The sequence below is a fragment of the Salarias fasciatus genome, chromosome 10 (genome assembly GCF_902148845.1).
Source record: "Salarias fasciatus chromosome 10, fSalaFa1.1, whole genome shotgun sequence".
Lineage (NCBI taxonomy): Eukaryota > Metazoa > Chordata > Actinopteri > Blenniiformes > Blenniidae > Salarias > Salarias fasciatus.
Genome location: NC_043754.1, coordinates 26,820,539 through 26,833,486, shown reverse-complemented (window position 1 = coordinate 26,833,486; position 12,948 = coordinate 26,820,539). Strand labels below are relative to the sequence as shown.

At 51.6% G+C, this 12,948-nt stretch overlaps 2 protein-coding genes across 2 annotated transcripts in view; both read left to right on the top strand.

Annotated features, from left to right (window-relative positions):
- Positions 1–1,984, top strand: part of orc1 (origin recognition complex, subunit 1) — a 10,900-nt gene extending 8,916 nt beyond the window's left edge. The window contains exons 13-17 of the mRNA XM_030100159.1: positions 1–8; positions 1,142–1,261; positions 1,332–1,486; positions 1,574–1,661; positions 1,741–1,984. The exon at positions 1–8 is cut by the window's left edge and continues 142 nt beyond it. Coding sequence (XP_029956019.1) covers positions 1–8; positions 1,142–1,261; positions 1,332–1,486; positions 1,574–1,661; positions 1,741–1,935 — 566 coding nt within the window. The 3' untranslated portion in view covers positions 1,936–1,984. The remainder of the gene's footprint in view (positions 9–1,141; positions 1,262–1,331; positions 1,487–1,573; positions 1,662–1,740) is intronic.
- A 6,104-nt stretch (positions 1,985–8,088) lies between these two features.
- Positions 8,089–12,948, top strand: part of doc2b (double C2-like domains, beta) — a 111,269-nt gene continuing 106,409 nt past the window's right edge. Inside the window, exon 1 of the mRNA XM_030100351.1 lies at positions 8,089–8,463. Coding sequence (XP_029956211.1) covers positions 8,145–8,463 — 319 coding nt within the window. The 5' untranslated portion in view covers positions 8,089–8,144. The remainder of the gene's footprint in view (positions 8,464–12,948) is intronic.

The following is a 12,948-nucleotide window of genomic DNA, read 5'->3' as shown; positions in this document are numbered from 1 at the left end:
GCCGGCTGGTGAGTCTCTCTGGGCCTGACGGGGTCTCTCTGGGCCTGACGGGGTCTCTCTGGGCCTGACGGGGTCTCTCTGGGCCTGACGGGGTCTCTCTGGGCCTGACGGGGTCTCTCTGGGCCTGACGGGGTCTCTCTGGGCCTGACGTGGTCTCTCTGGGCCTGACGTGGTCTCTCTGGGTTTGACGGGGTCTCTCTGGGTCTCTCTGGGTCTGACGGGGTCTCTCTGGGTCTGACGGGGTCTCTCTGGGCCTGACGGGGTCTCTCTGGGCCTGACGGGGTCTCTCTGGGTCTGACGGGGTCTCTCTGGGTCTCACAAGGTTTCTCTGGGTCTCTCTGGGTTTGACGGGGTCTCTCTGGGTCTCTCTGGGTCTGACGGGGTCTCTCTGGGTCTGACGGGGTCTCTCTGGGTCTGACGGGGTCTCTCTGGGCCTGACGTGGTCTCTCTGGGCCTGACGGGGTCTCTCTGGGTCTCACGAGGTTTCTCTGGGTCTCTCTGGGTTTGACGGGGTCTCTCTGGGTCTCTCTGGGTCTGACGGGGTCTCTCTGGGTCTGATGGGGTCTCTCTGGGTTTGACGGGGTCTCTCTGGGTCTCTCTGGGCCTGACGGGGTCTCTCTGGGTCTGACGGGGTCTCTCTGGGTCTGACGGGGTCTCTCTGGGTCTGACGGGGTCTCTCTGGGCCTGACGTGGTCTCTCTGGGCCTGACGGGGTCTCTCTGGGTCTCACGAGGTTTCTCTGGGTCTCTCTGGGTTTGACGGGGTCTCTCTGGGTCTCTCTGGGTCTGACGGGGTCTCTCTGGGTCTGATGGGGTCTCTCTGGGTTTGACGGGGTCTCTCTGGGTCTCTCTGGGCCTGACGGGGTCTCTCTGGGCCTGACGGGGTCTCTCTGGGCCTGACGGGGTCTCTCTAGGCCTGACGTGGTCTCTCTGGGCCTGACGTGGTCTCTCTGGGTCTCACGAGGTTTCTCTGGGTCTCTCTGGGTTTGACGGGGTCTCTCTGGGTCTGACGGGGTCTCTCTGGGTCTGACGGGGTTTTTCTGGGTCTCTCTGGGCCTGACGGGGTCTCTCTGGGTCTGACGGGGTCTCTCTGGGCCTGACGGGGTCTGATGTGGTCTCTGTGGGTCTGATGTGGTCTCTCAGGGTCTGACCCGGATGTCCTTCCAGCCGTACTCCTTCAGGCAGCTGCAGCAGATCGTCACGTCTCGGTTGAACCGGCTGAAGGCGTTTGAGGACGACGCCCTGCAGCTGGTGTCCAGGAAGGTAGGCCCCGCCCCCCGCCCCGCCCCGCCCCAGCTGTCTCCCGGCCTCTCACCGCCCCCTCCTCTGGCAGGTGGCGGCCCTGTCGGGGGACGCACGCCGCTGTCTGGACATCTGCCGCAGAGCCACGGAGATCTGCGAGCAGGCGTCCGGCGGCCTGGTGGGAACCGGTCACGTGATGGAGGCCATGAACGAGATGTTCTCCTCCCCGTACATCACCACCATCAGGTCGGTCCCCGTGTGTGTGTGTGTGTGTGTGTGTGTGTGTGTGTGTGTGTGTCCGCCGCTGATGCCCCGCCCCCCGCTGTGTTGCAGCTGTGCGGCGCTGCAGGAGCAGCTCTTCCTCCGCGCCGTGGTGGCCGAGTTCCGCCGGCTGGGTTTGGAGGAGGCCACGTTCCAGCAGGTGGGCGGAGCCAGACTCCACACGGTGGAAGTGTGTGTGTGTGCGTGCGTGTGTGTTAATCCCCCGGCCGGTCTTGCAGGTGCTGGTGCAGCACCAGGCCCTGAGCCTGGTGGAGGGGCTGCAGCCGGCCCCGGTGTCGGAGGTCCAGGCTGTGTGCCAGCGGCTGGGGGCCTGCCGCCTGCTGCTGCTGGAGTCCAGCCGGCTGGGCCTGCTGCAGCGCGTCCGCCTCAACGTCAGCCAGGACGACGTGCTCTACGCCCTCAACGCCGGCTGACAGGCACTGCCTCTGCTCTGGAAGCCTAGTTTTAACCGACCTTTCAATAAAGATGCATTGTTCTTTTGAAGCTCTGGTTGGTTCATCTCTGATTTCGGTTAAAAAATACAGAAAATCCCTTAAATTGGGCACAATCTGCTGCTTGGAAACCGTCTTTCCATCCATCCAGTCAAACATTGAGCAGTGACATTTAGTTTTTTATTTTTGGCATGATGCAACACCTGCACTGGTCACGGACGTCACTCTGTTTGCCCTCTGGTGGTCAAAAGTAGTTACTGCACTGTAAACTTAGATTATGATCCGACTTCATCTGTGTTTTATACATTCTCCCTCACACTGCAGATCTCAGAGGGTTAGGGTTAGAGGGTTTTTTTGTTTTGTTTTTTGGGGGGGAGGGAAAGGTTCTTGTTTTTTTGGTGGTTTCATAATCCTATCATAACCCTAAATGTCATATGAATTGTTTTTATTGAATGTTCAAACCTAAATGTGTTGTAGAAACCGTCAGTGGAGCGAATCCTTGACTGTGCTGTTGATAAGAATGCGCTGCGGAGACGATCCAGGTCCAGGACACGTGGTGTAGCTGCAAGCTGCAAATCTGAACTTACCTCTAAACTGCAGGGAGTCCGTTTCTCCCTCAGCAAACACAAATGTGGACCATATTCTACTGTCCTGATCAGATTTCTTGATGAAGAGCAGCAGCGGCGACGTTATTCCACTTCATCTTGCCTCAAGAAAAGCCGATATCGAACACTGGCAGGCGCAGGGTCCGGCATCCTGGACACGTCCTCCACCGAGTGGCGCCAGGCTGGTTCGGTTCTGCCAGGGAAAACATCTGGAGAGGAAACGCTGCCTCCCTGACTTCAGCGGTGAATCCGTCTACTGTGACACAGAAGTTCCCGAAGCAGAACTTCTTTCAGAGCTTCATGTCCCTCAGTCAGCACCAGACTCCTGCAGAGGCTGGAACAGGTACATCCCCCCTCATTCTACCCTTTGTCCCCCAAACAGCGTTGTTCGTGTCCTGAACGTAACTGTCTTGTTCTTTCAGTCGGTGCAGCTTGTTTATTCAGCACATCTCCTCCTTCTCATGCTTCATCGCTGAGCAGGTCCATGCGGCTGTTTGGCTTTGCGGCTGCCATAAGGATCTGTGTGTGTTGTTCGTTACTCCCACTCGTCTGTTGTGTGTGTTCTGGGGTTTTCAGTGTAACTGCAGTGTGTCGGGGGAGGGTGGCTGGTCGGAGGGGCCGATGGGGCAGAACGGCAGCCTCGCTGCTGTCAGGTCTCCCCCTGTGGCTCACTCAGCTTACCCCCGCTGCCGAGTGTGGAACGGATGAATCATGCAGTCATAAAGCGTCTGAGTGTTCAGAAAAGTGCTGCATAAAAACAAAGCATTTTTGGAATTATTAAGCAGGTAATCATTTCATTTATTTAATTTCTAGAGGCCTCCTGAGTCATGTGGCACCAGAGGAGGGGGTCGGGTATGAGTGGCTCCTTTTTACAGAGAGCACGGTGTCAATGAGCACGGCGTCGTTCTGACACTTCTGTTCCTTAAGTTCTAAAATCAACATTTCTTTCATGGTTTAAGTTAAACTGATAAATGTATTTTCAATGAGATGTTGTGTAAAATGCTTCTCTTTTGACGGGTGCAAACTCATCACTTAAAAATCACTGAAACCACAGTGTGAACGTAAACCCACATCAGCCACACTTCTGGGACGTCGGTCTGTCCAGACTGGACGCCACAGAAGACCCGGAAACTGAGCCCGTTTCCATGAAGGTGGTTTTCTGGCAGATTTTTGATTTGACCGTGTTTCTGTGCAGCCCTGGTTTAGAATTTTCTTGTACAAACGGTTTCTGTGTTTTGCCTCGGTGTCTAGTCAAATGTCTCTATGTGGAGTAAGAGGCAACGTTCACAAATCAACTCTGAGATGGTCACAATTATGAGTTGTAATTATGTTTTTTTTTGTTCTGATTTCTTTGCAGGAGTGTTCCCGACTTTCCAGAGCTCCATTAAAAGGCTGCAGAATGATTCATGAGCTCCATGCGGAGATGGCATTGTGGAAAAGGACTGAGCGAGCCTGAATATGGACACCCGCGAGGCTTCAGCCATCATCAAGTCCCACTTAAAGGCCTCGGGAAAAACCTCCCCTCGTCTTGACATCTGTGCCGCCATGAGGAGAATGTCTCTCCTCTTTCTCCAGGTATGAAAACATCTGGGCCAAAGACAGGAGACAGTAAATGAAGAAAAGGAGCTGAAACTTAGACAAGCTGTGGACGTTCTCCAGGTGGTCCTCGGCTCCACGGCTCCTTCCTCCCGTTCAGCTGCACTGCAGAACGTGTTCAGTCAGAGCGACGAGCTGCACTGCCTTCAACAGGAAAAGATTTTCAGTCAATTGGAAATGTTTGGCTTTAACTCCTGATCCGCCGACTGCTGCTCCAGGCTGAGAGGGAACTTCTGAGATAAACTGAAACGTAAACCTGCTGAAGAGCCAGTTTCCCTGCTGAACACAGACGTCAGTGATCAGAGGTTTCACGTTTCTTCTTCATAATGTCAGTATAGAAGTAACTGAATCAAGATGGCGTCCAAAATGGCCACCAAATGTGGTTTCTTGCCATAATTTGGTGACAGTTCCACACTGATTGATCATATAAAAGCTCCATATGACCAGTTTTATTACTTTTCATCATGAGTGCTCTGAAAAGTATAAATACAGTAAATCTGTAGCATTTATTTGGATTATTAAGAGATCAAACAGTGACGCAGAGCTGAGCCACCCCCAGGCTCCAGGACTCAGGACCGCCCGATGTCATGCTTTTATCGTCTCAACAACGGGTTTGAGAGTTTTGAATCTGAATATTACGCTATCTGCAAAAAGACCAATCCGCAAATGGAAGTCTAAACCTCACATGACAGCTTCAGTCCTTTCATTTTGTTTTTGGTTGATTCCAGGGTGTGGTCTTGAGTGAGTCTGTCTAATAAGCCCTGTCTGGTCCTCATTAGTGATCTCTGGAAGTGTTTTCCAGTCTGCACACTGGACCTGAGTCCTGGTTTAATCCGCTGACCGGCCTCCTTCCCTTCCTCTGGTCTCACTGCAGCAACAGCCTCTGGCCACGAGGGGGGGCTCTCACCATGGAGAAGCATCCAGTGAACGGTTGGAAGTGGAAGTTCGATAAAAGTTGGATCCTCTCACCAGTGTATCGTCTGTCCTGAGGATCTTTTTGCTTTGAGTATGATATAATCTGATATAATCTGATATAATCTGATATAATCTTCTCCAGTTCTGCAGTGAGATATTAAACCCTGGATTGTTGTTTTGATCATCAGACATTTCTGGAGTTTTGAGAGAATTAAGGAAGGGTGTCCTGCATGTTTTGGGTCTCTGCCTGCTTCAGCACACCTCACTTTAATGCCGACGCTGGAGAAAAAAGCTCCTGGTTGCTGCCAGCTGTGCTGCAGCTGGGGGCGGGACGCTGGCCTGATCAGAGAGCCTGCTCCACAGGGTGGGACTCTCTAGAAAAAGGTTTGCCGCTCACACGGTCCTTCAGAGCGGGGCTGTGCTCATTTTGACCAGCTGAACCAGTCTGACCCCCATGAGCATCCCTCCTGAGGGTTTGCATCGAAGACATACCATGTCCACTGCTGTAGAGTTCTTCAGGTCGATGTGTCCAGCGAGGTGAAAACTGAACTCTGACCCCCGGGTTAAATCCTAGAGACTCCTCTGCTTCTCTTTTCCGCCTCACAGTCGCCCCTAGAGGTGCAACATGTCCTGGCACCAGTCTTTATTTTAAAGTAGTCCAACAGTGGAGGGGTGCCAGTCCATGAAACACTTTCTACACAAAACATGCTGATTTGAAATGCTTCAAATTCTCTAAATTCAGGAGGTTGTGCTTTTGTAAAACATCACAGATATGGTGGGATCTCGGCTTTTTGTCAAAAAAAACTTTTAATGAATTTTTGTAAAGAGATTCTATAGATTTTGAAGTACCCACACTCATCAGCAACCAGCATGTGATACAGTATTCGATGTGGGACAAAATCATTGAATGTAAGAACATTTTTGCGGCTCCAAGCGTTATATATTGACGAATCTGCTGAAAATTTCTTTGATTAAACTTTACTGTGTTTGATAGGCTCTTGACATGTTTTTTAAAACTGAGTGTTGAATCAAGAATCACACCTAAGTCAGGAACCTATCAGGAACAATTTCTAGTTCTTCACCTCTTAAAAATACACCAGACTGGGTAAAGTTTAAAGACTGTTTGGAGAGTATACCGCTGGTTCTAGCTCCATTGTGTGTGTGTGTGTGTGTGTGTGTGTGTGTGTGTGTGTGTGGCTCATGTTGTACTTCATGGTGGAATGGTTACCTGGCGTCTCTGTTGTGTTGAATGTTGACTCGCTGCCTTCAGGAGATAATTGCCTCTGCGTGGCTGGGGACTGACAGAGGGCTATTTTAAATGCCCCAGGGTGCCATCCTGCCTCTCTCAATGCATTATTCTGTAACAGGTGGGCTTCTACAGTTACACACACACAGTTTTAAGCCCTTAATCTCCCCCTCCCTCCCTCTAAAACGGCTCTAATGAAATCTTGAGGTGGACAAAGGACTGGCCTCCCGTCTGATAGCCGCAGTAAAGATTACATCCATCGATCGGGAGGCCGGAACAGGAGGAAAACAGTTCAGTTCTCTCAAACACCGTGTCCTCACATCGACGTGTCCTGGACTGGATGAGGACTTGCTGCGTTAAACGGACCCAGACGTTCAGTCTTTGGGGGCGGTGCAGTTCTTCCGAGGACGAGGCTTCACGCCTGCATGTTTCTGACACAAAGCCGAGCGTGTGGAGGCCTCCTTCATGACAGGAGTTTTTCCTTTAGGAGGCTTCAGATGCGTTATTTAAGTTTTCAGACGTTCTGATGTGAATGTTTGTTATTCATGTTTTTTGGTTTTGAAAAGATGAGCATGGAAAGAGCCCTTTACTGCACTGACAGTGAACACAAGAGGGCGCCACATCATCTGCATATAGTCTGACTGTGACTGAATGGATGAATGAATGAAGAAGGTTCTCTGTCAGGAACTTCTATTTAATTAAACAAACTATAATTAAAAAAAAATCAGTTTTACTAAATTATGAAATGCTCTGGGGAGCAAGAGGAACACAAGAGGAACGTTAAGGGGCCAAGACCAAGTCAGGACCAAGACTGGAACATCCCAAGACCAGGACTGGGACTGAGACCAAGTCAAGACTAGTTCTGCTTTTTTATGACCTTATTTCCTCAAGGTTTCCAGTGAAGCCCTGCTGGAGCAGGTACGGTTCACAAACACACGGTTCAAGCCCGCCATGCTTGCATTGCATGTTGTTGTTGTGTGTTTTCTGTATTAAATCATTGGTGTGAAACGTATGGCTCAGGGGATGAATCTGGCCCCCCCGCTGAGACTCTGAGGTCTGTGACAGAAGCATCATGTGGATCAGAGGTTTGCACTGTTGTGACTCGCTCCGGTTCGATCCCCGGTGGAGGCAGCTGCCAGGAGAACGTGTGTGTTGCTCTCTGTGGCTTCATTACTAAAACAAACAACAGCACCAACAAGTGGCTCAACGTGAGAACAACAGGATATCCTCCGTTGCAGTGTAGACGGACGTTGTTTTCAGAAAGTTACTGAGTAAACCTGAAACCTCTCTGGAATGAAATATTACAAGAAGCAGAAGTTTAACAGTTTGAGTGGATATTTAAATTTTCTTACAGCTCCCCACGACTTATTTTGAAGATGAAAGTACACACGCACACGCACACAAGCACGCGCGCGGATCCTCCCTCCCACTGACAGATGGATGAGGTTAATATCATAATGAAGCGCTCGGCCGACGGTTCCTGTTTACAGCTCGGTTGCTAGGCAACGCCACCAGCTGATCCCTCCCTCCTCTCTAATCCCTCTCTCTCTCCCTCCCTCCCTCCCTCTGCCCCCCTCCCTGGTCGGAGGGAGGCTGTCAGACAGCATGGTCTGGGTCTGAGCGGCTCTGGATCTGTGGAGCAGCGGCAGCAGCAGCAGCAGCGGGAGTCGTCCTCACCTGGACCCAGACCCGGACCCGGACCCGGACCCGGCGGCTCCCACCTCCTCCTCAGACCCCCGGGAAGACTCAGGGGGTGGGCTCGGCTCAGTTTTTTTTTTTTTTTTCTTTTGTGGCTTGTTTTGGAGTGGGCTCCGGGCTGGACCGCATGCATGACACAACGCAAAGGCGAGAAACCCACCATCAGCATCCAGGAGCACATGGCCATTGACGTGTGCCCCGGCCCCATCCAGCCCATCAAGCAGATCTCCGACTACTTCCCCCGGTACCCGCGGGGCCTCCCCGCCGCCGTGCCCCACCTCGGGCCCCTGCGCTCCGCCCTCTCCGCCCCCCCGGCCGCCGGACCCGCCGGACCCGACCGGCCCCATGAGGACAGCCCGGACCGGGCTGTCGCCGGAGCCTCCGCCCCCGCGCAGCCCGGCAGGAGGGACGAGGAGCCCGACGTGGAGGGATACGACTCCGATGACTCCAGTGAGTGCCGCTCCGCTCCGGACTTCTGTCTCTCTCTCTCTCTCTCTCTCTCTCTCTCTCTCTCTCTCTCTCTCTCTCTCTCTCTCTCTCTCTCTCTTTCTTTGCTTCCTTCTTTTTGCCACCGGTTGCCAGCCCCCCCCCCCCCCCCCCGTCTCGCGCTGCGCTGCTGCAGAGAACTCTACAGACAGACAACTGTTGCTGCTGCAGAGGATTCACCCCTCCACCCCCATCCCTCCACCCCCCCATCCCTCCATCCCTCCATCTCAAACGATGATGTGTGTGATTTTGCCTGTCATGTCAGCGCGTGCACGAGCGCGTGCGTGCTCCGTGTCTGCAGGCTGCTCCAGCAGCCTGTTCGCTTCACATCTGGAAGACAGGCGAGACGCGCACTGCATGCTCCTCAGACGGCGTGCGTGCGTGTGCGTGTGAGGAAAGCCTCTGCTCAGCGCCCCTCTGGCGCTGAAGGCACCTTTACAGACATGCAGCGGATCAGGCTCCTGTCCGGAGCGCCGTCAGGGTGTGTGTGTCGCTGTGTGTGTTTCGGTGTGTGTGTCGGTGTGTGTGTCGCTGTGTGTGTTTCGGTGTGTGTGTCGGTGTGTGTGTCGGTGTGTGTGTGTGAGACCCTGGTGAAGACTGACGGATGTGATGAAGGCAGGCAGGGTGCAGCTTGGGGGGGGGGGGCTTTCCACATCCACCTGCCTCCATACTGCTGTATCCAGCTGACTGTTTAACTCAGCCGACCCAGCCCGCCCCCCCAGGAGTCTCAAACGCCTCTTTGTGTTATTTGACGCCAGCATCCTCCAGTGGAGGAACGTCCTGTGAGTGCAGGTCAGTGTGTGACAGCAGTGCAGCTTCTCCTGGAGTTAATCCACGCAGAGCGGCGTGTTTATCCCAGCCTTAATCCAGAGTGGACAGGGGGAGGGGGGGCAACCAGCTGGCCAGATGTTGCTCTCTGACCTCTGGAGGATTTCACCCGCAGAGGCAGAGATGTCTTCTCCTAATCTGAGCGCGGCGCCCCGCCCCGGAGGGCGCACGGCGCCGCTCTCCTGCTCTTTCCCTGCTCGGCCAGCAGAACATAGGGTTTCGTAATGTTCCTGTTGCTGCAGTGTGAAGTGTGTGTGGGAATCAATATCATCGGCCACAAAGTGATACTTCTGCTCGCTTTTGGACTGAGAGCGCTTTTCACTCTCACTCGCTTCTATTTATGAAGCAGCTTTCTGCTTTTAACGCACAAACACTAAAAGACCAATTTAAAACAGGAAAAAAAGACAACAGCTATTTGCCCTCAGATGACCTTTCTTATGCCAAGAGGAAAATCTGAAGGGATTTGCATCTTTCTTTGTCTTTGAATCTGATTCTCATCCAAAAACACTGAGGTCTGAAAAGTTTCATGTCTGCACAACAGCAGAACCTGAAAACGGTGTAGTTCTCGGGTTAGTCCACTAGTTGGTGCTGCAGACGCCGGCGGTGAGACGAAGTTCAGACTGAGGGCCGTTTCCGCTCCGATAGATCAGGCCATGATTCCCGTGGCAGCTTTGGATTATTTTAATCCAGCGTGCTCTCCGTGAAATACCCCTCCCACAATGCATTGCTCAGTGTTGTGATCCATGCAGCCTGGGAGTTAAAGAGCATCTTCCTCCTCTAACATCCAGATTATAGAGCATCTTCCTTCTCGTCCAGATTATAGAGCATCTTCCTTCACTAACATCCAGATTATAGAGCATCTTCCTTCTCATCGAGATTATAGAGCATCTTCCTCCTCTAACATCCAGATTATAGAGCATCTTCCTTCTCGTCCAGATTATAGAGCATCTTCCTTCTCGTCCAGATTATAGAGCATCTTCCTTCTCGTCCAGATTATAGAGCATCTTCCTTCTCGTCCAGATTATAGAGCCTCTTCCTTCACTAACATCCAGATTATAGAGCATCTTCCTTCTCATCGAGATTATAGAGCATCTTCCTCCTCTAACATCCAGATTATAGAGCATCTTCCTTCTCATCCAGATTATAGAGCATCTTCCTTCTCGTCCAGATTATAGAGCATCTTCCTTCTCATCGAGATTATAGAGCATCTTCCTCCTCTAACATCCAGATTATAGAGCATCTTCCTTCACTAACATCCAGATTATAGAGCATCTTCCTTCTCATCGAGATTATAGAGCATCTTCCTCCTCTAACATCCAGATTATAGAGCATCTTCCTTCTCGTCCAGATTATAGAGCATCTTCCTTCTCGTCCAGATTATAGAGCATCTTCCTTCACTAACGTCCAGATTATAGAGCCTCTTCCTTCACTAACATCCAGATTATAGAGCATCTTCCTTCTCATCGAGATTATAGAGCATCTTCCTCCTCTAACATCCAGATTATAGAGCATCTTCCTTCTCATCCAGATTATAGAGCATCTTCCTTCTCGTCCAGATTATAGAGCATCTTCCTTCTCATCCAGATTATAGAGCCTCTTCCTTCCGCCCTCCTCCCTGCAGAAGTCGGCCGTCACTCCAGTGAAGTGCCAGGCTGTAAGCTGATCCGTCACACTTCAGGTTCATAGAAACGTCAACTCAGAGCAGCTCGCCATCCTCCCTGCTAATAAGGCAATTAGACACAAACATCTGCCGGAGCATCGTCTTAATGATTTTGCAATCACCTGAAGAGTCATCACTGATGGCAGATAATTACAATGTCAACTCCACTCCCCCCCCCCCCCCCCCCCCCCCCCAAAAAAAAAAAAAAAAAAAGAGCGCATGAAGGAGTGTGTAAGTCTGTTGGATGACTTCTCCAAACTGTGAGTCATCTTCATGCTCGTCACAAACCTCAACCGCCGTCTGATGAAGGCAGGCGCTGAAATATATCATGAAAGACATGAATAACAAGTGGCTGTTTGGGGCTGATGCAACGCCCCAAATAATCCCAAGCCGCCGCCGCCGCCGCCGCCGCCGCCACAGCCGCCGCTGCCATGGGAGTTTGAGAAGCGATGGAGAAACACGAGGCGTAGAAACACAATCCTCCAGCAGCAGCACATCAGGCTCATATTAAAACCCACACAGAGAGTGTTCAGGTGAGGACTCCTGCACTTTCTGAATTCTGAAGACTGTTAATTAGATTTTCGGTTAGTTTGTGGTTTTTACTGTGAATGCACCGATACCGACACCAGTATCGGGTTTGGGGTCTGATCCTGCTCAGAGTACTGGTGCTTGTGAAAGGTTCCCGATGCAAGGCGGCCAGTACCTGCTTTATCCAGCGCAGATGAGGAAGCTCGTGGTCTGCAGCCGGCGGCTCTTCAGCTCCTCTGCAGCGGCTCTATGTAAATAAACATTTTGATTTAATTTTTCAAGAAGAGACAAACCTCCACAATAACTCGTACTGGGACTCGTGGTATCGGCGCAGCTGTAGTTTTTACCCTTCCGGTTCTTCTATTTTGCACTGGTACTTGAGCGTCATCACATCAGCAGCAATAAAAAGCTGTTTCTGATCTGAAGATGATCCTTCAGCCAGCGGAGCGGCAGGACTGTTCCGGCCGATGTGTGGACCGGAGGAACCGCTGTGAATATTTTAGATGCTGCTGCATATTGAGTATCTTACGTCAAGACCTTGGGAAGCCAACAATGCGCAGAACGTAAATGAAAGAATGTTTCAGGCTCAGCTCTGCTCCCAGCTGTGATGTTGGACTGACACCGATCAGCCGTAACATTATGACCACCTACGTTGGCGTGAATCACACTGACCGTCATGGCGGCCGCTGCAGCGCTGCATCAGGCAGGAAGCGAGTGGAGACACAGCAGTGTGTGAGGATTTGACATCAGAGCATCTGATGGGCTGTTTCTGGGCTGCAGGGGGCGCTGTAGAGGTCTGGGGGTCATTGACCCAGCTGTGGACCGGCCTGCTGGGAAACCCCTGGTCCTAGATTTTACTTCCACACATCGGCCCCTCTCGGACCTCACTACAGATCATGGATATCCTCCTCTGGAAACAGGGTAACAGTCGTACTTGTGTCACGGTTCATCTTTTCAACCTTGAGAATGTTCCACGGGATATTTACTGTCTTGCGTCAAGACCTTGAAAAACCGAGCACTGAAACAAAATGATTCTTAAACTGACAGCAAATAAAGTCTCAGACGGACTGAAGAGCACACTTAAAGAACGGTTCCTTCATGATGAGTCTGGTTTTGTCTGGACAGCTGACAGGATCACTGGAGGACCATAGAACCACCTCCGAGTCTTCTTCCCTGTTTTAGGAGTATGTCTGTGCCGGAGTTACAGCTCCACCTAAAGGCCTGGCAGATGAGCTACATCATTTACAGTCGTCTCTAAGAACCATGTAGAGAAAAACAGTTTTCGTCTCATGTAAGCAGACTGTGTCGGGTTAGGGTGGAGGTGGTGCAGGTGGTGTAGAGGGGGTTTTATAAGTTCAGGCTCTCCTGAACAGTCCAATCCAATGAATCTACGATTGCTTTAAGCTTAATGAATGCTGGTTGGAGTGGATTTG